Source organism: Folsomia candida, unplaced genomic scaffold (genome assembly GCF_002217175.1).
Source record: "Folsomia candida strain VU population unplaced genomic scaffold, ASM221717v1 Fcan01_Sc004, whole genome shotgun sequence".
NCBI classification, from domain to species: domain Eukaryota; kingdom Metazoa; phylum Arthropoda; class Collembola; order Entomobryomorpha; family Isotomidae; genus Folsomia; species Folsomia candida.
The window spans coordinates 11,343,902-11,370,586 of NW_019091196.1; the positions used below are offsets into that span (position 1 = coordinate 11,343,902).

The window sequence follows — 26,685 nt, forward strand, 5'->3', positions numbered from 1 at the left end:
GTAAATATTTCGGCGTTGAGCCCTCTCAATCGGAAATCACTTTTGCAAGTCACTTTTGCAAGTACTTGCGTGCTCTTATTATCAGCAATATGTAAATAAATAATTGCAAATGTCTAAAATTTTGTATGCAAGCATTTATTTTGCATTAAATCAACCATTCAGTTTCATTTGATACAAAATACTTATATCACTACCCACAAGTAAGTGAAGGAGTGCAGTCTCGTCAATCTACTTGCTACGGAATTTAATCAATGGATGCATGGGAATCGAATGAAATCAATTATGGTTGAAAATTATATCTTATGAAGTTATGAATATGAATCATAATATGGTAAAATAACAAAGTGAAACAATAAAACTAACATTTTGTACGGACTGAATTTGAAAATACATTCAACAATTGACAGATATATGATAATTCTTATTACATGTTTAATCCTTTAACAAAGATTGAAAATAGCGTGGCATGCGTAAAATTTAATGAACATGTAGTGTATTATAATTAAAATAATATAAAACTAATACTTAATAAAATAATCCGGATAAGAAATTGGTTCTTGATAATTATGGATGATAAATATGTGATAACTTTCTTCCTATCTGCCAACATTGTGAATTTTGCAACGTTTAGTTAGAATTAGAAATAAGGTCAAAGCCTGCATTTTTTTAACTTTGAAGTTCAGATTTTATCTCCAATTTTCAATAAATTCTTAAACTGGTATTTGCTGGATCCTGCTCCTGCCTGGGCTTGAGGTGGAGTGGGCAACTTGGCGATATTCGAGGGTACCGAAAAGTTGAAAGGGACAGCAGATCGAAGTGGAGGTGATGGAAGGGGTGGCGAATTTAGCTTCTCATCGTTATTTTCAGTCTTATTTGTCTCTTCAGATTTTAAGATGAACAAGGACTGTTCAGTTTCAGTCACTTTAGGATCGACTTGTTTAAACAAATCTGGGTTAGATCTTGTAGACTTCATGGGTCGTGTTTCTATCCCGTTATTGACTTTCGTCTTCACTTTTTGTTGTGGTGAATCACGATTTGTTGCTGTCTCTTCAGCAGCAGTAATAGTAGTTTTTGACTTTTGCTGATTCTCATTAACAGCCTCAGGATGTTGCATCTTCATATGGGCTTGGATATCCATTACAATTTTCGAACAAATTTTACACCGACCTGGCCTGCTACTGGTGGTTGATGAATTATTACTATTTGTACTAGCAGGCTTCTTGGGATGCTTGACGGCTTGGTGTTTATTGAGCGCCTTAAAATTTGGAAAATATCTTGAGCATTCGTCACATTTCTTCATTTTTCGCACATTCAAAGCTTTTGTCAAAGTTATTTTGTGCGTGTTAATCATGTGGCTTTTAAGTGACTTTGGAGTATGAAAAATTCTCGTGCATCCCGCAACCGTACATTTGTGGCGATGAGAGACCTCCTCATGCTTATCAAGGGCGGCATCCGTAGGAAAAACTCGAGAGCAACACCAACATTTATATCCTTGATTTTCTTCCTTGACAATAGGTTCGGTCGGGGTGACAGAAGCATTTACTATTGGCGTTACTACTGGTTTTAATTGTTTCGTTGCTGTTATTAACGGTTTTGGTGGTTTAGGAGGTTTAACTTGCTTTTTAGATTTGGGTGGCAAATTGCATTTTTTCTGTGATGCTTTGTGCTTTTTGGCAGGCATATTTCCATTAGTCGTCCGAACCACGAGGTCAGCTTCGACGTGGGTGTCAGGAGATTGGGTGTTGGGGTCCATATTACTGATAGTGTCGTGAATATGTTTGTTGCTGTTCATTTTCACATTCTGTTTTATATTAGGAACGCCTCCGGTGAAGACACCCTTGTTCAAATCTGAAAAATAAAGAAGAAAAACATGCATAAATAACCACATGATATATGATCATGTATCTTAATGCGTAATGTCTGTAATATATTTGTTGTCTTACAGTTGAGAATCGTACTGCGTGCAGAGAAAACAGGCTGACTATTTGAATTATTGTCAGTTGGATTACTTTTTCTCTTTTTGGACCCTTTAGCAGGTATTCCAGGTCCAGTATCATCACAACTCTTTTGTATCTTGGTACCAAAATCCTTCCTGAATTCCATGACTGACTGTTGAAGATTCTCCAAGGCAGTCATACAGTGACAAACGTTGTTGATATTAGTAAAACACTCGCGACAATAGGGCCCAAACATGAGTTCATTTTTACACGCTTCTTCAGGAAGGGTGAGCACTCTTTGAAGTACAGTGTACTGGACGTGGGTGAGGGCAAATTTGGATCTGTCACCGAGTACGGGAATTTTGGGGCTTTCCACATCAGGATGAAACTTTTTTGTGGGAACCCCACCTCTTGGTACGTTAATTCCATTTGTTTGTATGTCTCCGTCACAAATAAGACATTTAGTAGCCATCTTAAACAGTGGTTTCTTTTTTCCTCGATGAACAATTTTATAATCAACGAGCGATTTGCATAAATTGTTTAACCTGTAGTAATAAAGAAAGTAACGATTAATCAAGTTGCAATGAGACAAGTTTCACTGATCTACAAATCATCATAACTCATATTACTTATACTTACCAAATGTGAAATAATTTCACTTCACGTTCACTTCAGCTTAATTACTATGTGTATCATGTCCATCTTCTTTGGATAAAACAAATCATTACTACTTGTTTTAGGCGACGTCAAACTTCGAATATAAACAAGTGTAATTAGTATCCTCCTGCCTTTCACTTTTTTTGAAACCCGGAAACCTACAAGGAAATACAATAAATAATGAGTTCCTTGATACATAACAGAGAAAACCAAAAAATTCATCTCATCCCCCGACCACCTACACAATTAATTGATAACTTCTTCGTTATATAATTTGTATTGTAATGCAAAGTCAAAATTAAAGCTTACCCTTCACCTTTACTCCATACTTTCAAACTTTATACGACAGGAAATGTGTGTCCAGCAGTTGTGGCTTGACCAGACCAGGAATTCCAAGAATTTATTGAATTTCTCTTCCTCAACCAATCCTCCTCTTCTCCTTCCAAATTGCGTTTACAAACAACAATAATTTTGCAACAACGAAGAAGAAACTGCGAGAATGAGAAACAAACCGATGAGGTTGAATCGAGAAAAAGTTGCGCTGCGACGCGACACCGTAAAACTCAATGGTTTCCCCTCGATCCTCGTCCAACGGCAGGAAATCTCACCGGAGCAGCGCACTCCATACAACAAGAAAAGCACGACTTGAGAGCATGTCCTTTCACTCGGGGAAGCTTCTTTGGGCCTTTTGTTTCGTAAAGTTGACCGCCTGTCTTCAGTGTGGATTTGAGCGTCTTCAGTTATTGAGCTGTCTGTCTCTGAGTTTACTGTAATTGGGCAGAGGCAAAGGTAGATATTTGACTGATAAGTTTTTTTTTGCCCTAAATCCATCGTAATTCGTAGGTAGAAAGATTAGTAGAAGTAGAAATAGTTCAGTGTGTGGATTTTTATCAGGCCGAGGAAGGTGCTCGAAGGAAAGAGAAAGATTATAGTTTGGAATAATCAACGTGATATTAGTAAGTTCGTTGTGTGTACAATAAAGTTATTTAATGCAATAATAAAGGAACGTTTGAAATTTTTTTTTTTCAATTTATATGAGACATGTATATTGTGTGTGTATTGACACTCATCACAGATAAGGTTGTTTAATTTCGTTAATCAATACTCAATAGGTAAGGTGCAAGGAGCTTATCAAAGATGGAAGACGAGGCATGGAATATGCTCAAGAAAATCAAAAAGGAGAAGAGGGCCTCTCATGGTGACCGGCTTTCGGAAACGCAAAAGCAGGAACTTTTGCAAAAGTTGAAGAAAGAAAAGGAAGAAGAAGAAAAATCCAAGCAAGTTATCATCCCACCAAAGCCAACATCAGACATGGTGGATGCAAGTATGGATCCTCGCTCACGATCGCGGACGTCAAGATACGCCAAGTCGCTTAGTCAATTAGAACCCCAAAAGGCGTATGGAAAATCGCAAGTACCCTTGTCCCCATCTTTGCTGGTTGCTCCACTCATGAACAAGCCAGCTCCACACTTTGATCTGAAATCATTTAAAATTCCAAAGTCGGAAGCATCATCAAAGTCAGCTCCTCCAAGATCAACAAAAACAGATGATGACGAGTGGGGAAATCAACCTAAAGATGATGGGTGGGGTGAACCCAGTCGATCATTCTCTCGTAGATCGTACGAACATCCTGCCACTGCGAACGTGTCCGCATTCGACTGTATGCAGCCCAAGTCGGACATCTCCTCGCAGAGGGACTACTCGGGGAATAGTTCAAGAGGATCGGGTGCTGGATTTGGCCGAGGACGAGGTCCCCCAGTTGGCGGATATCAAGTGAAGCAAGTCAACCCTAACTCTGATGCCTCGTTCGAGGTCTGGGGAACCGAGGAGACTAATAACAAATCTGCTGATTCGGCACTCCCACCACCAACTGCAAAGAATGAAGTGGTGGAAACGGATGACTGGGGAGAACCCATTGTTAAGAAAAATCCCTCTGCAATTCGACCGACAACATCTGCTGCGAACGGTGCTGCTTCTACACGGCCACCACCAAGTGCAAGGAAAGAAGAAGTCGAAACGGATAAGTGGGGGGAACCCATTGTTAAGAAAAATCTCGCTTCAATTCGACCGACATCATCTGCTGCGAACGGTGCTGCTTCAGCATTGCCACCACCACCTTCTGCAAAGAAAGAAGACGTCGAAACGGATGAGTGGGGCGAACCCATTGTGAAGAAAATTCTGCCGACGGCATCAGTTGCTACCAATAGTGCTCCTGCTGATGATGCTACTGATGAATGGGGTGAACCAATTAAGCCAAAAGCAAAAAAGCCAGATCCTGTGCCCAGTACGGATGAGTGGGGTGCTCCAAGTAGCAAGCCAGCGGGCACTGCTAATCCTGCCATAGACGAATGGGGAGAACCCGTGAAGAAAGCTAACGACGATATTTGGGGCGCACCTGCAAGCACTACAACTTCAGCAAACGATAGCTGGGGCGGTGGTGGTAGTGGCAGTTCACGCTCTTCGAATGATGGAGACAGGTAAATTGCTACATTAGGTATAAATAATTATACTGCAGTTATAGCTATATTAATTTGTCACTGAATTTTAATTAATCAGGTTTGGTGGTGGGGGAGGACGAGGGAGAGGACGAGGACGTGGCGATAGAGGTGGTGGCAGGGGACGAGGTGGTGGAGGAGGAGGTGATCGTCCACGTACGTTGTCCGTTATAAAATGTAACTCTTTATGCTTTTCACTGAAATTTCACTTCCCAATTTTCAGCAAGACAACCTCAAGAAGGCGATTGGGACTGTCCTGGCTGTAGTGCAAAGAATTTCTCTGGACGTCGCGAATGCTTCAAATGCCGTGCGGCCGCACCCCCAGGTAGGCCTTCATAACTTGATTACTTCATTATTTATAAATGTTTATAACTTAATGTTAGGATTGGGAGGAGAGTCTCGCCGCCCACGTACGTTGATGCGAAATTTAACCTTTGATGTAAATATTTAAAAATTTTACAATACTTTACGAAAATGCATATCCATTTTTAGCACGAGAACCTCAAGAAGGCGATTGGGAATGTCCTGGGTGTAACGCAAATAATTTTTCTGGACGTCGCGAATGTTTCAAATGCCATGCGGCAGCACCCCCAGGTATATAAATTTAAATATATGTTTTAAGCATTTGTACATTTTAATTTATTAGGAATCGGAGGTAACTCTAATGGTCGTGGTCGTGGAGGAGGAGGAGGTCGGCGCCGAGAAGAGAGTCCTAACAATCCAAATTACGAACCAGTAACCAAACGTCCACGAATTTCTTCCGGTTCGCCTGCAGGATTTGATGAGTGGGGATCTTCAAGCACTATTCCTTCACCGAGCACAGGTAGAAACGCATCATTTTGGCTGAATTAGCAATTGTTCTGGCGTGACGTTTAAGAACCCAAAGTTTAAAATAAGCAGGTTCGGATGATTGGGGGACTCCAATTGCCAGCAATAGTAAGGCTGCCCCGGTGAAGAAATTGGATGAGTGGGGTGCCCCACCAGTAACACCTGTGTCTAATGCTAACATTGATGATCTTATGCGTGGGCAACCAGGCGGACGGGACAATAATAGAAGGAGAGACTTCAATCCTTCATCGGACTGGGGAGCTTCAGACGCACCCAAACCAGGAAATGGTATTACTGGTATTGTTATTTAACATCATTCATCAAAATTAGCTAGCTTTATTAATTTTAAGTCGATATGAATTTATATATTCTGGCCATTTCTCTGTTTACAGATAGAAAATGCTTGAAGGAGTGGACTTGTGGCGACACTCGATGCGGGAGTTCAAACTTTGATTGGAGGGACGATTGTTTTCGCTGTGGAGCTCTTAAGACTAGTTCGGGTAATCAATAATAAACTCTAAATTGGACAAAATCTAACATAACTATTTTTACAGCGGTCATGAAACCATCTTCTCGAGACTACAACGGAAGTCGACCGCGTAACGTGGAGGCCGCCAGAGAATCTCGATTGCTGAAGATTTACAGTCCGCCTTCTCCAACCTGTGAAAGGATCAAAGCTCCTCCAGATGAAAAGAATTTGGGTCGGATGCTCTCAATCGCCTCATCTTCCTCATATGAGAAGGAAATGAAGGAGGTCTTCACAGAGACCCCCAAAGAATGGAGTTACGGTGGACAAGGGATTGAAATGGACCATGTAGCTTTGATCCACATCTTTAACATTAATAATGGAAACGCTCTGCCTCTCAGTCACCGATTTGAAGCAGTTGCGCAAAATCCTGGTGGTGGAGTTGGTGTAGCAAACACCCTTTTAGGAGCTAGAAAAGAAGTGTTGCATGCGATTAAAATAGATGCTGAAGAAAAACAAGTAATCAGGAGCATTAAGCAAATTGAGGGTGTTACCGTTGAGGCTCCCAAGACACGAAACAAGGTCAATTTAACCTGGAAAGGTCTTCGCATCGTCGTGAAAACTGGGGAAAATGAGATTAAACCATCGGCAGAGAAAGAAGAACACAAAGATGAAAAGATGGAACTCGAAGTTTGCGAGAAAGTGGACGAGAAAGAACCAATTGATGAACAATCTAAAGAGAAAGATGGACCTGTGGTCTATGAGAACGTCCAAGAGAAAGAGGGTCTCAAAGTTGACCAGAAAGAAGAAGCAATTGACGAGCAATCTAAAGAGGGGCCCATGACCGATGAGAACGTCCAAGAGAAAGAGGGTCTCAAAGTTGACCAGAAAGAAGAAGCAATTGACGAACAATCTAAAGAGGGGCCCATGACCGATGAGAACGTCCAAGAGAAAGAGGGTCTCAAAGTTGACCAGAAAGAAGAAGCAATTGACGAGCAATCTAAAGAGGGGCCCATGACCGATGAGAACGTCCAAGAGAAAGAGGGTCTCAAAGTTGACCAGAAAGAAGAAGCAATTGACGAACAATCTAAAGAGGGGCCCATGACCGATGAGAACGTCCAAGAGAAAGAGGGTCTCAAAGTTGACCAGAAAGAAGAAGCAATTGACGAACAATCTAAAGAGGGGCCCATGACCGATGAGAACGTCCAAGAGAAAGAGGCACTCAAAGTGGACGAGAAAGAAGAAGCAATTGACGAACAATCTAAAGAGGGGCCCATGACCGATGAGAACGTCCAAGAGAAAGAGGCACTCAAAGTGGACGAGAAAGAAGAACCAATTGATGAACAATCTAAGGGACCCATGACCGATGAGATTGAGAAAACTCAAGAGAAACAGGGACTTATAGACGATGAGAAAACTCAAGAGAAAGTGGGACTCAAAGTTGACGAGAAAGAACCAATTGACGAACAATCTAAGGAGACAGAGGTACCTATGACTGATGAGAAAGTGCAAGAGAAAGAGGGACCTATGGATGATGAGAAAACTCAAGAGAAAGAGGGACTCAACGTTAACGAGAAAGAAGAACTAATTGACGAAGAATCTAAGGAGAAAGTGGTACCTATGACTGATGAGAAAACTCGAGAGAAAGTAGAACCTGATGTAGAAGAGAAAGCAGAGTAGTTTGTCATTCTTATTTTGTTTGACTTGGTACAGGGTCCTTTAACTGTTTCCTTGGAGGATTTCTAGACATTTAAATTTCTAGATGTCTAGATTTTCTAGACTAGATTTTCTAGATTTAAATTTTAAATGTCTAGACATTTTTAAATTTTTTTACAGATTTTAAAGTTTGGGAATATACGCTATTTTTGCTGGGAGAGTTTGGTTGTCAAGAAAAATAAAATATTCTATAAAACGTCATAAAATGACAAGGATTTAATTGAATTGCAAATTAAAATAGTTATAAAATAATTGAACTAGAATCGGTATCAAAAACGGCACCTAAAAATTTTTCGCGCGCATTTATGATGTTTTACAGAATATTTTATTTTTCTTGACAACCAAGTTCTCCCAGCAAAAACAGCGCATATTCCCAAACTTTAAAATCTGTAAAAAAAATTTTGGAGAATTTTTGAACTGACATGACCCTGTCTAGAAATCCTCCAAGGAAACAGTCAAAGGACCCTGACTTGGTATGAGTATAAGTCGCCATACATTCTTTAATTTGTGTTTATTTCATCTTCTACAATGACACATAATAATAATAATTTGACTTTGACATTACATTATCTACTCGCTATATATTTTGAATATTATTCATTTCTCCTTAAGTTATCATGTCTATTCTAGATTATTTGTCATTGAAGGTCCTGTAGTTTCATTTTTCCGAAATCATCATTTTCAGAGTTGAACAGTATACTTGCTTTCATAAAAAAATCTACAACAATATTTGCACGTTATCATTAGTAACTAGCAGCTCTAGCAGCATGTTATTTTGAGCAATCTCTTCTATCTGAGCAAAAGATGTGCATCTAAATATACAAAAAATCTACTTCATTTAGCCCGAGTCAGGAACAGAATCCATTTCTAAATTTTTGTCCGAATTGAACGAACTATAACCACCCCGAGGTGGAGATGGTCGAATGTGGTTCGTCCGCTAGCGTCTCCCAGAAATACATACAGTCATACACTTCCATAAATCCTGGCTCGAGCTAAAATCGTTTTTCTGCCTCTAGTAGAATAATATAATATGGTTCCAGTTCAATATAATATACATATAGATAGTTCTAGTTGTTAGTATAATTCGCTTTTTGTTTAGTAAGTATCTTGACAAAATAAGTGATTATTCTATGTAAAATCCAACCAGCAATTTTCCAAGGCTTGGGCCAAGTTCTGCTTACATTCTTGGGTAAACTATAAATTCAAAGGAGCAATTAGAGTAAATTAGACTAATGTAGGCCATCATATTTGAACTAATTAAGTAATCAATCGTAAATTCTGCATACCTTTACACTTTCAATGTGAAGATGGGACAATTGCTTCATTTGCGATAATGCCACGTATGCCGTAATATTCGTAATGCATTGCGCATCCGGCCAAAACTTGGCTTGATAGTCTTTCTGCTTGATCGCCAATGAACGCAATTCTGCATAAAACATGATAAGAAAATGCAAGTATTAGCATAATTTTCAAAATATGTAGGTAGTTCGGATTTGTCAAGCACACTCACTCTTTAAACTGCAAAGCGATGCATTCACGACAACGTAGTCGAGTAACCCTCCTGCTCTTAAAACCTTATCATTCTTCCTCACCCTTGAACAGACGTCCTTGGAAATCCCCGTCATTTGATCGTCGACATTAAATCCATAAATTAAGTAGAGCTCAAGGCTCTCCAAGTTTTGCATGTGAAGGAAAATTGAAGCGAAAATCTTGTTCCCGTACCCATCCAATCTAAGTTTTTTGACTGAGGGGAAAATTGCTGCCACAGTTTCGATGAATTTGTCATTTCTAAATCCACTAAAGCTAATGTCCAGCTCTCGCAATGTCTTACAAGCTTGTGTCTTATTTCCAAGAGGGAAGAAATAGTTGATGAAATTTGCATCGTTATAAATGGCCAACTCGACCCGAAGTGTGACCAGCCTAGGGAACTGGGTGCCATAGTCGATCGGAGGTGTGAACGGCGTATAATCATTGTTCCATGGGTGAGTTATCATGATGTGAAGGCTGAGGAGTTTCTCCATCCGGGGGAACGTTAACAATCTTGAGTCCTGCATCGTGGAGCAGTTTAGCTGAAATTCCTCCAAGGTGCCTTTTTGGCTGTATAGGAGCTGCTCTATCACTTCCGCCGTCACTGCTCTGTTCAACACGGGGAGGTACAGCTTTGTAAGCTTAAGGCCCATCGAAGCGATCGCGACGCCAAGTCGGTCGCCAATCGAGCCGGGTCGCAGGACTCTTAAATTTTGTATGTGTCGTGGAGAAAGGGAAATCAGATAAGGTTCAGAATGCTCATCCTCCGTCGTCGAGTTCCATGTCCACAATTCGTAATCTACCAAGTTGGGCATGAGGCTGAGGAGGTCTTGGAGAAAGTTTACCCCCCAAACTGTATCAATTTGCCAGGTTCGATCTATTCTCAGGTGGGTAACTGCACTTAGGAGATGAGATGGTCGTGTTTTATTACTGGTCAATGATGACGACTCGTCATCATCATTAATTTTGAGAGATTCTTCAATAAATGAGGATTGCGTTAAATTTTGAGGCAGGTTGACAATATGGATAGACTCCAGATTTGGCATTCCGAGAAGAAAGAAAGTCGCAAAGTCTTGTGGAGAGAGGAATGCATCGTCGGGATAGAAAATCTCAAGTTTTCTCACATACTCGCCACAAGTTGAGACAAAAGTTTGCATAATGTGGTGAGGAAATTGGGTCGTGGTGTACTGTGCAGTGAAACAATAGGTGGAAAATGGGGGTCCGCGATACTCGAGGGCTGGATAAGATCCCGTTTCCGTCGTGTCCGACGATTGCTGCTTTGATTGTGCGACAAACGAGGTGAAAGTAGTCATTTTCTGGGTCGACTCGGGATAAAAGAAGATTCGCTGACTTTGTCTCAAATGTGCAGAGGCTTCGCTATTCCAGAGTTGACAGACTTGTCGGCAACAAGTGAGGTCTTTCATTGGCAGGTATTTCAAAACGTTGCGAACGACCTGGAGAGAAAGTTGAAAAGGAAGTTTAAAATTAATGCAAATTTTATATACAATTAATTATCGCCTTATTAATTATTTATGACTTTAGCTTTCTCACCAAATCAATCAAGAGAGGATTATTCTCATTCCACTCATCTTCAAACACGTTGGCCATGATTTTTGCAAAAATGGTTTTCACTCCGTTTGTCACATTTTTTGCAGACTCTGTCGCCGACTCGTTGATGGTGTTGCAATACTATAGACAAATACATATTTATGTAAATTAATTTACATATTTATCCAAGAATAAACTTTTTCCCTCTTGTAAATCCATGTATAAGTAAATATGTATGAATATAATGTATTTATTATGCGCTCACCTCCATAAACTTGTCGGACTCGACACTTTGCATTTTGTAGTAAATCTCCTCCGTAAAGTCCGACACTGCGACAGTTGTCATTTCCAGCGAGTACATCGCACCACAAAGAAAGATAAGTTCTTATCCGACTATGCTTTCTCTCCGAATCTCACTTTTAAACTAGACTCCTGCAGCTTCTCAACTTTGGTCGTTCTTCCTGCCCTGAATGGTATTACTTTGCGTGTAGTGAGGTAAAATTGCATGCAAACAAAGAACAACTACTATTACGAGGACTACTTACATATACTACCGCCCAAATTACTACTAAAACAGTAAAGTGAAAGTGAAGCTTGGCTAGCAACCAAAATTATATCTGCAATTCTCTCTCTCTCTCGTTTGCATGTGTACTATGCTGCTGTATCCGAATGTATTTCTTTTTATGTATCTGCTACTGGAGAAACCCAATTCAACGCATGCTTTCTCCCCGTTGACTTAAAAAAATAAGTGAGTGGATGGGGTTACAAAGTCCCCGAGTCACACAGCAGAAATATCACAGGTAATAATAAATGTACCGGAATCTAAATAACTATGCTATAGATGCGGTGATAAAGTGAGTTGTAAACAGAACGGCAGAACGACAATCTTGTCCTGACTATCATGACACGATGGTACGAACGGAACGAGGAGAAACTGCATTAACACGCCAATTTCTATGCATACAAGCCGAAACACAAAACAAAGACGGAAAGGAAACTATTAGAGCCAGAGAGAATGTGTGGGTTACGGAGTCGTATATATTTCCTAGCTGACTTTTTCCACTGCCTATGCTTTCTCTTTTATGTCATGAAACACTTTTCCATCAAACCGGACCCTGATGTGATGTGCACTTTATTACGGCATCCGTTTCGTGACTCGGGATTGGATGAGACATGCGATAATGAAGTTGAGCTTGCAATTTCAGAGGAAAAAAAATCATGCGAATTCTATTGTGTCGGCTTAATTGATACCAATATGTAATGGGTGTGTGCGTGGTGGTAATCAATCAATGCTAGAGGGGCAAAGAAGGCAGTATATGTGCCAACTGCCAAGCCACCTTCCTCTTAAGAGCGTTAATGTTGATGAGAAAAGGAAACAGTCACGGTTTTCAAATGGAACTACTTGGACCACTTCTTCTTTCTTGGATTGAATTAGTGGAAGCAACCAGGTAAATGTGCGGTGGGCGTATCTCCACCAGGGCAAGAGGACTTGTTGACGACGACGTTGATGGCTTTATGTGCCATGACTGATGATTTCGACTCGTGGATTATGTGTGATTGCGGGTATATGAAAGCGAGCTCTATATGAACGTGTAGCCTTTTTTCTACGCAGCGTTCTTATTATTTATGCCCTCGGAGGATGCTATCTTTGTGTGGTCACCAGCGTATTATCCTGAGTGCATACAAGTTAACCCTATGAATTTGTAAGAGGATTGAGCTCTGCAGTAACTTGTTTATATTTTACACTTTCACCAGATGAAACCAAAAAAAGACGTGAAGGCAGGGGAGAGAAAAGACATAAAGAAAGTCTGTAAAGGTGAGGAGGTGATGCTGTGGTGGTGGTCAGTGCAAAAAGGGATAACCTAATGAAAAGAACCCTTCACACAAGATAATTTAGGTGTGCAGCACTACGGTGAAAAAGTGAGGAGTGCAGTGAAAGGAATAAAGATATTGTTAGATCACAGCTAGTCTGTCTAAAGGCAAAACCTGGATTCAAAGCAGCAGCGGCGGAGAAAGGACGAGATGGAAGAAGGGAAGCTTTTTGGCGAAATCAGCAGGAAAAGTAGAAAGGGAAAGTGTAGGAGAAATAATAAGAGCACCACGAGAGACGCGTTTGTTGGTAGGGACAAAATTCCATTCATGTGCTCTCTCTCTCATTCACCAGACAGAAATCAACTCAAAGATTGTCGGAGCCGGATGGAAATCAATATTCCGACTGCACTGCAATGCGTACAAAGAGATGTATGTAATAGTATGCGAGCGACTCTCTTATCCACTAAATATTAGAGGTAGGCAGAGAGAGAAAGAAAGTAATTCAAGTTGGTGGTGTTTTCGTGTGTGGGTTGACTGCACAATGGGTGACGATTGCTTTCACTTTGTGGTGACATGTAAAATAGTATAGCATTACTTCTCTGCAATCAGTTCGACAGAGAAATCGGCCAGCTTTCTCCCTTTCTCTGTTAAATGAGCTTGTCCAGCCCGAGGCTTTAGTCAAAATGGGAGATTAATTAGTCAGGATAAAGTAATCGTCAAGGTGGAGCGAGTGCAAGTACGAAAGGTTAGGAAAGCAGATGACATTATTATTCTGTTACTTTGGGGAAAGTTTGCACTCCCAGTTCAATTTGCTTCCCGATGGTTGACTCCTCTCGAGTTATCATCCATGCGTAAAAGAAAAGGTTTCATTTTGCAATAAAGCATGCATGAGTCGGCTAGAGAGGTGGGCTATGATGTAATAATATGACGTGGGTTGACACGTCAAGCCATAAAACCATAACTATACCGTAGTTTTTTCTTCTTTGAACTGCTTTCCAACAATTTTAATAGAAACGTCGTGTCGTGTACGTACATCCAATTAGTACTTGTGAAAGTCGGCCGGAATTCCGCTGGGAATGATTGGAGATGTGATACTCTTAAATTAGATAAAAGCCAGCCAACTTAACCTATGTACGCAGAGTCAGGTAGGCTACATACATCTACCAATTGCCCAATAATCATAAGAATACCTGGGTCTAGTTCACAGTAAGTTGGCTGAAGTGGAAGTGGAGAGGAGAAACGACGACCAAGCCACCAAGGTAAAAAAAGTAAGGTGAAAGTGAGTGGCAATTTAGTTCTTGAGAGAACCTCTGTGGATTTCTTTCGCAGCATGAAACGTGTATCAAAAAAGCGTGTGGGCGGAAGGAAAGGGGACCAAAATGTCTCAATTCTGTATTCCACTCACTCAGACCATCCAAGACGAAGGAAGGAAGGAAGAAATTCTAGGGTAGATTTTCTACCAAGTCTCATTCGTTATGAATGAATGTAATAAAAGTATTGAATGTCTCTTTGTGTGATCTGGGGACTTGAAAAGAAATACTAATGAGCTCTGCAAATTGAACAAATAGACGCATTCAATTTACAAGATCGGACTGGCATTAAATAACCATGTCTTAAATAAATTCTATGATTCCTTTGAGACAAACTCGAAACATGAAAGGAACCAACAATTTTATTAAAGGTCATTTTAACTAAAGAAAATAATTATTAGAATTCCAGTCAAAATTTGCGAACAAGTACAAACACTTAATGAATGTCAAAAGTAAACGAAAAGCAATCTAACGTCTAATGAATTCCCCATACTTCTTCGAACCCACTGGTTATTTTTGCACAAGCCAAGGCACCGCTCAATGGATAACCGCTGACGGATACGATTTCTTCTGTATAGTCAACCTCGACCTATGAAAAAAATAAGCAAAAAAAACATTACGCAACTTATGAAGAAACACTAAAAATAATCTCATCAATAAAGCATTAAATTAGGACCTTTCCATGCGCCATTGCTCCAACTACAATGACAACTGGCTGGTCTCCTCTCGGCAATTCTGTAGGTTTAACCAACTTGGCTGCAGAAAAACTAGTCCCGTATTTTATGCATCCCACAGGGAGATGGTCCGTTATAGGATTTTTGATTACTTTCATCAATTTCATTGGCCCATCGGATGCTCTGATGGAAAATTTATGCAGCAATTGGACTGAAAATTACAACAAAACGTCATCATCAGTACTTATTAGCAAATAAATTAAACACGTATTTTTAAGAACAGAGCATCTGGTACCCATTAGTCCAGCAAATCGTTTATACGTTCGAGGTATTCTTGTCTGAGGATTAATTTCAATTAAGACGCCCCCCACAGAATGAACATAAACTTGAAGAAGTCCAGCCCGGTTAAGTGGGGAATCCAGTAACATTAGCAAACATTGGTGAGCGATATCCGGTCTACATTGAGCAGGGTCGCGTTTGTGTCGTCTCAAAAATCCAGCGTGGTCGTCACAGTTCAAGAGTTCAAATCCTTTTCCAACCTGTGACACATCACCAATTATTAAATTTTATTCCCCATCATGAACTTAGATAAACAATTTCTTTTAAAAAAGAAATTAATTGTTTAATCAAATCCTCTCTCACCTTGGCAGTTTCCAACTGAGCCTTTTCCAAAATGACGATGAGACGTTTTTCCTCTTTTCGAAGATGCGACACGGTCAAATGCTTTGGGGGAAGGTCGACTTCCGTTGCTTCATCTTCATCGACATCCTGTAACTTGCGCTTTCTTCCCATTTTACTTAACTCGTCGACGAATTTGAAATTAAGGAAATCGGTGTAATTAAGGTCAGCTCTAAATAACGAATCAGAAGTTCTGATCTGAAAAGAAAAATAAAAATGTAATGATTCCATCTTTTAAATTTTAGAACGCCAACACCAAATATGAAGTGACAAAGGCAATTGCGACATAATTTACCTTCTAGCTGTTATTCTAAGATGACTAATATGAAAATATAATACTTTTCAAGTAATTAAATAATTATTTATTTTATTATTTTATGTGAAGTGAAAATGAAGCACATGGGCAAACAATATCCCGCGACCCTCTACTATGCACTCACTCAATGCTAAGCTGCTCGGTTCAAGCTTTCCAAACTGAATGTCATGAAAAATATTCTTTTACAATTCTTCGTACTTTGCATTTTTATTGTAATTCGCAACATTGGTACAAAAATATTTGTAATAAACAAAACAAATTGACAGTGTACAAATGCTAACTTACGATTAGTCGAGACAATCACAAGCACTTACTTTTTAAAATTCACATGTATTCTTTTTACATGTTGCATTGCATATGACATTACATATGTTGAAAATTCAGAAAGTACACATTACATTTATCCAAACAGTAATTCATATTGGATCTAAAGCTAATATTTCTTGGCGTATTGAATTTTTAGGAGAACCGTACTTACAAAAACATAATGGTACATAATCAATAGCTGATAACAAAGTAAGTAACAAATTGGGCGAAGATTACAAAGTTCAGTCTGATATCCGGATTCGTTATTAGTTTGAAGCTTCCTCCATTGCCGTTTCCGATTTCTGCTGGTCGCTTGTTGCGATAATATCGCTTGTATCAACACCATTGCCTGGTTCTTGGTCTACATTTTCAGGTAGTGGTGGTGCTTTATTTGGATCTTGACCTTCCGCTTCATTTTTTCCGCTGTCTGGTGTTGATGTATCCTCAGTATCTTTTTTACCAGGTCCTTCATCATTGATTGACTTGGGTTTTGGAGGTGGCGTGGGTGACACGATTTCAACAATGTTGTACTTTTTAAATTTTAAGAAATCTTTCAACACAGTCAAGCATAGAGTCGTTTTAATGACCTCAGCAATGATGGTATACTCAGGATCTGACAAATTGACCACGTTCAACGGGTTAATCTCGGTGACCACCTCAGCGATAGTTGCGATAACTTCATCCCTGGCGAGGTTATTGTATCGAACGTTGAAAATTATTTTGAAAGACTTGTACCCTCCAGCGAAATATGGAGTGAATATTTCTTTGCAGAGTTGACGAATAGATTCCTTATCAGTCTGGAATATAAAAGTTGTACGTAATTAATTGAATAGATTCTTTGATTATAATTGAATACTCACTCGAGAAGTCCCTTCAATTGGGATGAAACGCAGAATGTTTCGAGATTTGGTTTCTTTGTTTGCTAAGACATCATCAAAAATTCTTTGGATGATTCCATTTGGTTTCATCAACTAAAGAACAAGCAAAACATATTAATTAATTGTTGTACACAATAATATTTCCTTAAACGCTTTGCCCACCGTAGTTTTGATGAAAACGACGTTTTTGACGCCAGTATCCACCGATTGAAACATGTTATATTGAATTTTTCGGTCACTTTTCAACTCTGTGATTTCTTTTTCAAGAGCGTTGTCAATATCTTCATCATCATTGTCAGAAGAAGTCACAGGATTTAGTGAACCGGACGCTTCTACTTGACTTGCCTCCGTTTTTTCACCACCTTCCTCAGTTTTGGCAGGTTCGGCGCTTTCTTGTGCCTTATCCTGCAAAATAAGTGGCAAAATAAATAAAATATGATGCAGAATTTTACATGGGGATATTGGCTATTATAAGTATTCTTCATCTTAATCATATCTAAGTACCTGTGAATTCGTAACACTGCATGTTTCCATTCCCTCTACTTGTTTCACACCTCCCTCAACTTCATCCTCTGGTCGATAATACTCATTCAGCAAATTGTATCCATCCCGAACACATTCACTTTCTCGAAAGTTTGTCGTCAATAAGAATCCACGCATCCCAGGGGCAAGTTGTTGTCGCCTTTTGTGCCCGTCACGACCATACGCGCTAAATCATACAAATTGTTATCTCAAAATCCGTATAAATCAGAATCCTGGCAAAACTGATAAGCTCAGCATACCTGACATAGTCACCTCCTCCTCCTCCACCTCTCCCCCCTCGACCGCGACCACGTCCCCAGCCTCCTCCACCACCTTGACGAACTTGCTTCAGATAACTCATTCTGTTCTTATTTTTCCTTTTACCTCCCCCTCGTCGTCCACCTTCTGCTGCTGCTGATGAGTGATCACTTTTTCCCATTCAACGAAAAAAAACGGCAGATTTTAAACCGACCGTCCAAATTAATGGAATCAAAATTAACGAAATTTATTATTTTGCGAAGAACTGCGAGAAAAAAATGCTTCATACAAAAAACTACCGGCTGAGACAGTCAGGTGGGCAGTCGCTCGCATGTGCACACAATGCATGCTGGTTTGGTTGCTGGCTTCATAAAATAAAACTCCGCCAAGTAACCCAGATTCGCTCAGTCTCCTTCTCTGCACAATTCAAGAAGGTTCACTGATTCAAAGATAAGACATAAATCGAGCTTGAAGTTATCGTGTTAAAATGAAGTACATCTTAATCACTGGAGGAGTAATTAGTGGGATCGGGAAGGGCGTAATTGCTTCAAGTATTGGAACAATCCTTAAATGTAATGGGCTTGAAGTGACTGCGATTAAGGTTTGATTGATAATTCTATAATTGGTTATCTTTTACGTATTTTTAACAATATTGATTATTTTTAATAAATAGATTGATCCCTACATTAACATTGATGCTGGAACATTTTCGCCGTATGAGCATGGTTAGTTGAATTTGAATTATTCGACTTATTACACAAATTGTCGTTTTCATAAATTCATGTATCGAATGTTGAACGTTGAAATAATTTTTGTGTGACATATATATCTGTATTACAGGAGAGGTTTTCGTCTTGGATGATGGAGGAGAAGTCGACCTTGACCTGGGAAATTATGAAAGATTTTTGGACGCTACTTTACACTCGGAAAATAACATTACCACGGGCAAAATTTATCAGAAGGTTATCAATGAGGAGAGAGAAGGAAAATATTTAGGAAAAACGGTTCAAGGTATTTATGCAAATATGTTGTAATTGCATTTTAAGTGAAAGTAAGACTTAAATGTAGATTACTAATTTTGTCGTTTGGTTACAGTCGTGCCACATATAACGGACTGCATTCAAGAGTGGGTTGAACATGTGAGCAAACTTCCGGTTTGTAAGGCTAATGAGAGTCGTACCCCTGATGTAAGAAATTATCAAATAATATGAATTTCTATTTCCAAATTTTACAAAGCGATTTTTTTCAGATATGCATTATCGAAATGGGCGGAACAATTGGGGATATTGAAGGAATGCCTTTTGTCGAAGCGTAATTCTTACAACAATTTTTACCTATAACTAGTATTGACAAGAACTGTTTGGTATTTAAAACTTATTTATTTCCAGATTTCGTCAATTTCAATTTAAAGTTGGAAGAACCAACTTTTTCTCAGTACATGTATCTCTTGTTCCTCAGGTACGTGATTAAATTGTATATGTGCTACGTATTATTGCACTAAAAGATGTAAATGACTAATTATACGCTAATTATGTACAGCCAAAATCCACTGGCGAACAAAAAACTAAACCAACTCAAGCATCCGTTCGAGAATTGCGTGGACTTGGGTTGAGCCCTGATCTGATTGTTTGTCGATCTGAAGATCCAATTTCGGAGGAAGTAAAAATGAAAATCTCAAACTTTTGTCATGTTGCGCCTCATCAGGTTATATTTTAATTTGAATTTGATGAACATGAAAACTGGATTTAAATACATATTTACTCATAAATTGCAATTATTCTGTTCGAATTAGGTCATCTCAATTCACGATTGTACTTCTATTTATCGTGTCCCACTTTTGATGGAGCAACAAGGAGTTCTTGAAGTTTTCAGGGAGAGATTGTTAATGCCTATTTTGGGGCCTTCTCCTTTGGTAGACTCAATGTCCAAGTGGAGAGATTTGGCTGATCGGTAATTATATTTTTCTGGTTATTTTCTAGAGTGTAATATGATAGTAAACTAGAAACATTCTGCTTATATATATATTTGATGAGTATGACTAAAAGTAAATGCATAATTCTTTGTCTCCCAGCTTTGATAAATTGACTGACGAAACCGTTATTGCTCTCGTTGGCAAATACACTAAATTCGAGGATTCTTATGCATCTGTGATAAAAGCGTTGAAACACGCATCGTTGGCTGCGAATAGAAAGCTAATCCTAAAGGTACAAAGATCAGCAAATACACATGCACGCTATACCATAGTTAATATTCATATTTCATAATTTTTCCAGTGAATGAAATTTAATCCGTTATTGTTATCATTATTAGTATGTCTGCTCTGAGGATTTGGAGCCACAAATGGTGAATGAAAATCCGGTCAAGTACCACGATGCATGGGGAAGTTTAGTTGGTGCACAGTGAGTTTTGTTACATATTTTTCAGTATTGCATACGTGCGCATTTAATGGATGACGTTAAATATTTTTTTCCTATAATGCAGAGGTGTGCTTGTACCTGGAGGATTTGGATACAGAGGAGTGGATGGAAAAATTTTGGCTGCTCAATGGTGTCGAGAAAGAAACGTGCCATTTCTTGGAATCTGTCTGGGCTTTCAGTCTGCCGTTATTGAGTTTGCCAGGTAGTAAGCTATTGTTAAGTTAAAAATACTTTACGACTTATTGTCAAACGTTTCTCATCCATTCTTCTTTAACATATTTTATTCAAACCAACTTTAACACACATATGCATACACATTATACCCCTCTTTTTATATAGTTTGATGAGAACAATAATGCATGCAAACCTTAATTGCTTAATTACAAATGCACAACTCCAATGAGGTCAGAAACACCCCACCCGCTTGTTAGTTTCGATTTCCAATTCCAACCATGATAGTCGGACCATCCAGACTTGAGTGGTTTTGGTGCCCATCCCTGCTTGAGCCAAATTTGTGAGCCGCGTGGAGGTGGGGGGACGAATTTAACTTTTTGTGGCCATCCAAACCATGGGTCTAAAAAAATGAATGGGAGAGGGCTTATAGAGACTTAATTCTTTAAGAAGAAATCATCGTAATTTTTAGCCTATTTCCTTTACCTGGACCGCAGGGGTCCTTGCCCCATCCATCTCCTCCGCTATCTTTACCTCCCTTGTTCTTCTTATCTTTCTTGTTTTTCTTATCTTTTTTTCCTCTTCCTTCCCTCATCATTCCTCGTCGACCCTTGCAGGGGTCCTCCTCCTGGCCCTTCTTCTTCTTTTTCTTCTTATTTTTCTTCTTCTTCTTACCCTTCTTATCTTTCTTGCCCTTCTTGTCTTTTTTACCTTTCTTACCCTTCTTCTTTCCTTTTTTGCCCTTTTTGCCTATCGAAACCACCAAGAATGAATTAGACTGGAGAAAGCTTTAATAAATCTATGAATTCTCACCTTCCTCCTCCTTTGGCATCCACCCGTATCCAGGACCCCAATCGTGGGTATTTTGCCTCCATGGTGCTCCCACACTTCCTGTCCATCCCTTCCCCTCAACCCATTTCAGTCCACCCGTATTTTGTCCGATTGGCGAGTCCGACCCTCCAGGCCAGATCCCCCAACCACTTCCCTGATTCGCTTGATTGTTTATGATCCAACCGACCTGTTCTACATGACCTGTGCCCCAACCCGGGCGAGGTTTGCCCAGCCAAAATGGAGGGATGAGTTTTGACAAATCTTTCTTTTCATCAGAATCATCTCCCCCCTTCTTCTTCTTCTTTTTCTTCTTTTTCTTCTTCTTATCGCCTTTACCATGTCGGAAGTCTCGGTCATCTTCCAATGCATCGTCATCATCATCACTGTTGTACGTAGCTGTAGCGTCGAAATCATAATCGGCTAGTTCAGAGCCATCCCGTTCAAAGTTGGAATATTGCACAGCTCCTGTGGCGTAGCTTGGATTATTATTATTGGACTGAGTTCGCTGTTGCGTTTGTGCTTGTTGTTGATGTGGACGTATGATTCGATACCTTGCAAACCTTTGAATACCTGGTCGACCAGATACTTTACTGTAGTGACTTTCAAAATCAATATTTTCATTGGACCCTGATCCTGGGGATGACAGTTCAGCAGAATCTATTTTCAGAGATCGTCTCGATAAAGCCCAGATATTTTCAACATCCGCCTCACTTTCTCTACTTTCTCCATTGTTTGTGACGTAGTCTTGTGTGTGAGCTTGGTATAATGTGCTCACAAGTAATATTGTTAATGCCTGCAACAAAAAAAATATTGAAGATATTACATACACAAGATTACATGCATAAAGTCTATGCAGAAGGTGGACGCATGATAAAAAAAAACATGGATGGACTATGTGCGATTCCCAACAAACAAGTTGCAAAACTGGAATTCATAGATTGACGTTTGTAACAAAACCACTCTTGTTTTTCATCATATGCATAAACCTGCATAGAAATAGCTATTTCGACTTTTGAAATATTTTCAATTTATAAATAATACTGTTTTCTATATGCAGTTTCACTGTCACTGAGGATGAGTGGTAAAACTATCCCTGCTAATTTAACCCTATTTGTACTGAGAATGTAATTACTTACCACAAAGTTGCGCATGATTGCACAAGTGATTCACGGGTGTTTCAACACCCGGATTCGTCTCCCGAAAAATATCAAGTGACGACGTTAGCCCCCAGCGTTGGAAATCATTGAGACTCCCGAATATTATATCTGTTGTTGCGCCTCCAAACTTTCGATTTACTCTAAGATCATGAACCAAAATCACAAGTGTTTGGCATCACCATTGCATTATACAGCCGTCCAGTATAATAAACTCATCCCTGTTAGTCAGATTGGATATGGTCAGACCGTGCTACTACGGTTAGTCTCGATCGGACAGTCAAAAGACGGGAACCGGTTTTGTCAAATAATGTATACGATCATCATTTATTAAACAATTACAAGTTTGGAATCATTGACCTGTTGCGTACTTTTTAAAGTATGTAAGAAGATTCCTAGCAGTCAATGTTCGGTGGACGATCATCAGTCCTTCAAAAAAAGTAGTTGGATACTTGGTTGGATGTTGTATGTAGTGTGACTGATTAATGGCATATCTCCTCCTGGCATGATAACGAGAAATGAAAGAGAAAAGTTATAAACCCAACGCGTTTGTCTGACCACGTCTAATTCGCAGTAATGGCACACACTCATTATTATGTATTGTTGCATTAACGTACCATGAATTTCTGATGAATGAGTTGACTTGCAACGACGTAATTGTAACGATATTGTTAACCTTGCAGAAATAAATTGGGGCTAAAAGATGCTCACAGTACGGAGATTAATCCAGATGCTGAACATCCAGTGATAATGAACATGCCTGACCATTCTAACCCAAAACTGGGAGGAACGATGCGATTGGGACGGAAGGCGACGATATTTATGCCAAAAGAACCTTCCAGGCCTTGTAGATTGCGCAAACTATACGGAAATGTAGATGTAATTGAAGAACGCCATCGTCATCGGTATGAAGTTAACCCGTCCTATGTCGAACGGATTGAAGCGGCTGGAATGATTTTTGTTGGTATTTGGAATATACATACTAATTTCTTATGACTTGATTAGAGGTATGAGAGATATTAAAGCTTGGTGTGTTATTATTAGGGAAGGACGACACTGGACAACGGATGGAAGCTTTGGAACTGAAAGATCACGCATTCTTCTGCGCTGTCCAATATCATCCTGAATATCTTAGCCGACCGTTGAGACCATCTCCGCCATATGTTGGACTTATTCTGGCTGCGTCGACACAATTGGATACTGATCTGGGTCGTAATCTCCGCTCTCTGGCAGTTCGTTCAAGAAACTCATCAATCAATATTCCACTCGTAAAGGACTTGCTTCCACTGGCTCCTACGAAAGAGAACGGTGAACTGAATCCGTCAGAAGTGAAGTCGGTTTTGGAAAAACTTGCTTCTGCGAGTACTACGCCTGCAAAATCCACTGCATCCGCCTCGAGCACTTTTTTTGACTAACAAAGTGAATATCTATTGACGTGATTTATTTATTCCCTGGATCTGATGATTTTACTATTTTTATAAAACTGAAATTATGGACGACATACTTTTCTCTCGAAAGTTTTAAATCTGATGAACGATAATGTGAATTTATAATAACTGCCTAAATTGATGATGCATTCCTTCTCCTCGTATATTTTTACATTGGTTACCTACAATTACATTGAGTTTGATTCTGTTTTGAGATCTGAATTAGAAAATAACGATGTCTGTCTTCCAGAGTTTATTAATGTTAGTTAATGCATTACAATTGGCTAAATGCATTGAAAGAAATTCAGACTTTAATAAAACGTTAAAGCAGTTAAAAATGGTATAATTTTTATTTTACAATCATCTAATAAACTGTTCGTGGTATTTGCTCTGATGTATTCACTCAACATCGTTTGAACTTAAAAAAATACAGAATGTTTGTTAATCTAAGTTGGTTTAGCCACATTAAGGAAGGTTCCACTGCTGGAAAAGTATTTTGCATTAGCTTCGCTAACACGACGTTCTGCAGCTTGCGGATTGACAATTTCCAAGCCCTGCAATGGAGTAAATGCTACAGAAGAAGCGGTTCCTGAGATCTGCTTCTTAATTGTGGTGGTTCCTCCAAATACTTGCTGCTTTTGCAAATTCTTGGTCAAGGTTTTAGAAATGCGGACTCGAGTTTTCTCATCAATTTGAGCAGTTCTTATCATACCGCTACCGTTTTTCCCCATAGTGCCACGGTTATAGCCAAGATCCTCTTGGTAGGCGTCGTCTCCAATCTAGGGATGAAATAAAGAAACACATTAATAGTTGCAATACATAAACGATTATGAAGGTGATGAATAAATACATCGAAAATTCATCACTTGCACATATACTTACATCTCCAAATGTTGTACGGTTGGCTTGTTTTCGAAGCTCCGTGACAGCAAATCTTTCCTTCATCTTTCTGACTCGTTTCCCACCTCGGCGCTTCCTCGGAGGATCTACTGGTTTAGGCAACGCCTTTACGGACTTGACAGGAGGAGGCTCCAACATTTTCTCTAACGTCTTTTCCACCTGCTCCCTTAAACTTCTACCGATTTCTCCAGTAGAAGACTCATGAGAAGCGTCAACTCTGGCAGCAAGAGTACATTTGTTGGCCAACATTCTCGCCATTTTACGCCGCATATCCTGTAAATAATAATCATATTTTGTAAAGGATTACAAATTGTAACAAATTATAAGCTATTGAAATATATATTTGCATGTAATTACCGGAGGAGATTCCTGGACCAAATCGCAATGATATATAAATCCAGTGTGGGGCAGCATAGCCGATTGTGAAAATCCTGACAATATTTTCTTCTGAGACCCCAAAGTCAATATGTTACAAGACGGCATTTTACTGAGCTTTGTCAATCCTCCAGCCAAACCTAAAATAGTGATGTATTTATATTTAAAAGATAAGTAACAAGTAACATGATGCACAGAAAATTTATCTTTACCCATCAATTTTGCTGCAGTTGCGGCTCCAACAATTATGGACATATTTGGAGCAATAAATTGCATTCTAGATTCGACATATTCGTAAATCTTTAATTTTAACTCATGGAGGTCGAGGGCCATGTCGCATCCTTCGAAAATCTTTTGTAGCTCATCCTCAGATACGACTTGGCTAAAATTTCGAATAAAGCAAGCATGATTATTCACATTTTCGGTTTATATTTATAATCGAAATTAATATAAAATTACAAAAATTATAAAAGTTACCCTTGAGTTGTGGAAGCAGTCACTGATACCACCATGATTGTGGCCTGGGTTAAAAATGTTCCCAACTTTTCATTATTTTTTACACGTTCCAAATCGTTTCCCAGTTCCCGTGCAGTTTTTAAATATTCTAACGGGCTAACAACCAAGGACTCTAATTCGGGAAATCTTTTGTTGTACTTGTCCTTGGTGAATTTATGGACCGTGCTGATCTCGTTGTCAATTTCGACCGCTAGACCATTCGCCTCCACGATTAATTGATATTCCGGATCAACTTCGACTGGACCAATGACATCGTCTGTGGAGCGGGCATGATTAATATTCTCACCAATTTGACGCATCACCCTTGAAAACTGTTCTGAATCTCGAAGTTTGCATATTTGTCGGATGGATACAATTTTTGGATCTAAACGATAAACAAGTTTTTGAGTATCATTAAAAACAATGCTGGCAAATGTTTAACCTAATTCTGTTTCTGAGTATCTTACCATGAAGAGCAGCGTTAAGACGGTTATCATCATCCGTCTCCATCGCCGTTAGTCCCCCATCATCTCCAACCTGGCCGGTGACCGGATTCACATTTCTGCTTGCGTAGGCTGCCTCCAACATGTCATCGGCTTCGCCATCATCACCGTCCTCCAAATCGGCCAAGAGTTCTTCAGCGAGCGACATGATAAGATACTACTACCTTTGATTTCGAATCCTTTTTAAGCTGAAATTATTCCATAATTATTAATTACTGTTACTTTTAGTTAACATATACGTCTTTATGTGAACAATAATCACTACAATTATAAATGAGGAATCTTAAAAGTATAACAATTTGTAAACTTACGTCAGAACTATAAAACTTGTACGGAAATTTTATCAAAATTTAAATTATTTGATTTGTTGACACAAGAAATGCTGAATTTGGACGACGTTATACTAAAACTGGAAGGATAAAAAGTTTGCCACTAATCCCGTCTCAATTCTCAATTTGCCTCCACTCTATTTTTTCGTGCAATA

At 39.3% G+C, this 26,685-nt stretch overlaps 8 protein-coding genes across 21 annotated transcripts; 2 read left to right on the forward strand and 6 right to left on the reverse strand.

The window, feature by feature from the left end:
• Positions 1–119: 119 nt before the first annotated feature.
• Positions 120–3,141, reverse strand: LOC110849239. The gene is made up of 4 exons (XM_022096624.2): positions 2,904–3,141; positions 2,577–2,752; positions 1,944–2,482; positions 120–1,848 (listed from the first exon to the last, which is right to left on the reverse strand). Exons 3-4 carry the CDS (start codon positions 2,407–2,409, stop codon positions 680–682), a joined length of 1,635 nt encoding a protein of 544 aa, XP_021952316.1. The 5' UTR covers positions 2,410–2,482; positions 2,577–2,752; positions 2,904–3,141; the 3' UTR covers positions 120–679.
• A 149-nt stretch (positions 3,142–3,290) lies between these two features.
• Positions 3,291–8,710, forward strand: LOC110848203. Of its 14 annotated transcripts, none has more exons than XM_022095355.2 (11): positions 3,291–3,550; positions 3,707–5,071; positions 5,151–5,245; positions 5,313–5,414; positions 5,473–5,499; positions 5,582–5,683; positions 5,736–5,912; positions 5,987–6,214; positions 6,310–6,417; positions 6,472–8,059; positions 8,608–8,710. In XM_022095355.2, exons 2-11 carry the CDS (start codon positions 3,732–3,734, stop codon positions 8,636–8,638), a joined length of 3,798 nt encoding a protein of 1,265 aa, XP_021951047.1. In that variant the 5' UTR covers positions 3,291–3,550; positions 3,707–3,731; the 3' UTR covers positions 8,639–8,710. The 14 variants fall into 14 exon arrangements, with proteins under 14 accessions (XP_021951047.1, XP_035706601.1, XP_035706599.1 ...); XM_035850708.1 differs by having other exon boundaries at positions 8,586–8,677; XM_035850706.1 differs by having other exon boundaries at positions 8,580–8,673.
• Positions 8,574–13,304, reverse strand: LOC110849154. The gene is made up of 5 exons (XM_022096528.2): positions 11,440–13,304; positions 11,178–11,315; positions 9,610–11,080; positions 9,386–9,525; positions 8,574–9,293 (listed from the first exon to the last, which is right to left on the reverse strand). The coding sequence occupies exons 1-5, from the start codon at positions 11,533–11,535 to the stop codon at positions 9,228–9,230; spliced, it is 1,911 nt and encodes a 636-aa protein (XP_021952220.1). The 5' UTR covers positions 11,536–13,304; the 3' UTR covers positions 8,574–9,227.
• Positions 13,305–14,639: 1,335 nt separating this feature from the next.
• LOC110848563 (ribosomal RNA small subunit methyltransferase NEP1) lies at positions 14,640–16,083 on the reverse strand. The gene is made up of 5 exons (XM_022095810.2): positions 15,944–16,083; positions 15,613–15,846; positions 15,266–15,509; positions 14,973–15,181; positions 14,640–14,885 (listed from the first exon to the last, which is right to left on the reverse strand). Exons 2-5 carry the CDS (start codon positions 15,760–15,762, stop codon positions 14,772–14,774), a joined length of 717 nt encoding a protein of 238 aa, XP_021951502.1. The 5' UTR covers positions 15,763–15,846; positions 15,944–16,083; the 3' UTR covers positions 14,640–14,771.
• Positions 16,084–16,152: 69 nt separating this feature from the next.
• LOC110848576 (THUMP domain-containing protein 1) lies at positions 16,153–18,236 on the reverse strand. Its single transcript, XM_022095822.2, has 5 exons — positions 17,931–18,236; positions 17,653–17,857; positions 17,311–17,553; positions 17,131–17,241; positions 16,153–17,067 (listed from the first exon to the last, which is right to left on the reverse strand). Exons 1-5 carry the CDS (start codon positions 18,107–18,109, stop codon positions 16,537–16,539), a joined length of 1,269 nt encoding a protein of 422 aa, XP_021951514.1. The 5' UTR covers positions 18,110–18,236; the 3' UTR covers positions 16,153–16,536.
• A 55-nt stretch (positions 18,237–18,291) lies between these two features.
• LOC110848571 (CTP synthase 1) lies at positions 18,292–24,266 on the forward strand. Its single transcript, XM_022095817.2, has 13 exons — positions 18,292–18,529; positions 18,602–18,653; positions 18,769–18,939; positions 19,024–19,115; positions 19,178–19,239; positions 19,317–19,386; positions 19,468–19,632; positions 19,721–19,878; positions 20,000–20,132; positions 20,239–20,327; positions 20,410–20,547; positions 23,185–23,465; positions 23,546–24,266. The coding sequence occupies exons 1-13, from the start codon at positions 18,416–18,418 to the stop codon at positions 23,914–23,916; spliced, it is 1,896 nt and encodes a 631-aa protein (XP_021951509.1). The 5' UTR covers positions 18,292–18,415; the 3' UTR covers positions 23,917–24,266.
• On the reverse strand, positions 20,604–22,666 carry LOC110848575 (cylicin-2). The gene is made up of 4 exons (XM_022095820.2): positions 22,484–22,666; positions 21,330–22,140; positions 21,003–21,266; positions 20,604–20,919 (listed from the first exon to the last, which is right to left on the reverse strand). The coding sequence occupies exons 1-4, from the start codon at positions 22,496–22,498 to the stop codon at positions 20,726–20,728; spliced, it is 1,284 nt and encodes a 427-aa protein (XP_021951512.1). The 5' UTR covers positions 22,499–22,666; the 3' UTR covers positions 20,604–20,725.
• LOC110848573 (U4/U6 small nuclear ribonucleoprotein Prp31) lies at positions 24,260–26,638 on the reverse strand. Its single transcript, XM_022095818.2, has 7 exons — positions 26,513–26,638; positions 26,166–26,389; positions 25,681–26,083; positions 25,416–25,585; positions 25,186–25,343; positions 24,811–25,101; positions 24,260–24,707 (listed from the first exon to the last, which is right to left on the reverse strand). The coding sequence occupies exons 2-7, from the start codon at positions 26,347–26,349 to the stop codon at positions 24,375–24,377; spliced, it is 1,539 nt and encodes a 512-aa protein (XP_021951510.1). The 5' UTR covers positions 26,350–26,389; positions 26,513–26,638; the 3' UTR covers positions 24,260–24,374.
• Positions 26,639–26,685: the final 47 nt, after the last annotated feature.

Coding starts and splice junctions, on each gene's coding strand:
- LOC110848203 (XM_035850706.1), top strand. CDS start 3,732: ATGGAAGACGAGGCATGGAATATGCTCAAGAAAATCAAAAAGGAGAAG. Junction 5,246..5,312: donor AGGAGGAGGTGATCGTCCAC/GTACGTTGTCCG, acceptor CCCAATTTTCAG/CAAGACAACCTCAAGAAGGC. Junction 6,418..6,471: donor AGCTCTTAAGACTAGTTCGG/GTAATCAATAAT, acceptor CTATTTTTACAG/CGGTCATGAAACCATCTTCT.
- LOC110848575 (XM_022095820.2), bottom strand. Junction 21,267..21,329: donor GATGCCAAAGGAGGAGGAAG/GTGAGAATTCAT, acceptor TGGTTTCGATAG/GCAAAAAGGGCAAAAAAGGA. Junction 20,920..21,002: donor CAAGGACCCCTGCGGTCCAG/GTAAAGGAAATA, acceptor TCATTTTTTTAG/ACCCATGGTTTGGATGGCCA.
- LOC110849239 (XM_022096624.2), bottom strand. CDS start 2,409: ATGGCTACTAAATGTCTTATTTGTGACGGAGACATACAAACAAATGGA. Junction 1,849..1,943: donor ACGCAGTACGATTCTCAACT/GTAAGACAACAA, acceptor TTTATTTTTCAG/ATTTGAACAAGGGTGTCTTC.
- LOC110848571 (XM_022095817.2), top strand. CDS start 18,416: ATGAAGTACATCTTAATCACTGGAGGAGTAATTAGTGGGATCGGGAAG. Junction 19,387..19,467: donor ATGTATCTCTTGTTCCTCAG/GTACGTGATTAA, acceptor AATTATGTACAG/CCAAAATCCACTGGCGAACA. Junction 20,548..23,184: donor GCCGTTATTGAGTTTGCCAG/GTAGTAAGCTAT, acceptor TTAACCTTGCAG/AAATAAATTGGGGCTAAAAG.
- LOC110848573 (XM_022095818.2), bottom strand. CDS start 26,349: ATGTCGCTCGCTGAAGAACTCTTGGCCGATTTGGAGGACGGTGATGAT. Junction 25,344..25,415: donor AACTGCAGCAAAATTGATGG/GTAAAGATAAAT, acceptor TCACTATTTTAG/GTTTGGCTGGAGGATTGACA. Junction 24,708..24,810: donor ACCGTACAACATTTGGAGAT/GTAAGTATATGT, acceptor TTTCATCCCTAG/ATTGGAGACGACGCCTACCA.
- LOC110848576 (XM_022095822.2), bottom strand. CDS start 18,109: ATGGGAAAAAGTGATCACTCATCAGCAGCAGCAGAAGGTGGACGACGA. Junction 17,554..17,652: donor GCAGTGTTACGAATTCACAG/GTACTTAGATAT, acceptor CTTATTTTGCAG/GATAAGGCACAAGAAAGCGC. Junction 17,068..17,130: donor CAATTGAAGGGACTTCTCGA/GTGAGTATTCAA, acceptor TTTATATTCCAG/ACTGATAAGGAATCTATTCG.
- LOC110849154 (XM_022096528.2), bottom strand. CDS start 11,535: ATGTACTCGCTGGAAATGACAACTGTCGCAGTGTCGGACTTTACGGAG. Junction 11,316..11,439: donor AGTCCGACAAGTTTATGGAG/GTGAGCGCATAA, acceptor ATTTGTCTATAG/TATTGCAACACCATCAACGA. Junction 11,081..11,177: donor ATCCTCTCTTGATTGATTTG/GTGAGAAAGCTA, acceptor CTTTCTCTCCAG/GTCGTTCGCAACGTTTTGAA.
- LOC110848563 (XM_022095810.2), bottom strand. CDS start 15,762: ATGGGAAGAAAGCGCAAGTTACAGGATGTCGATGAAGATGAAGCAACG. Junction 15,182..15,265: donor ACGATTTGCTGGACTAATGG/GTACCAGATGCT, acceptor TGTAATTTTCAG/TCCAATTGCTGCATAAATTT. Junction 14,886..14,972: donor GAGCAATGGCGCATGGAAAG/GTCCTAATTTAA, acceptor TTTTTTTCATAG/GTCGAGGTTGACTATACAGA.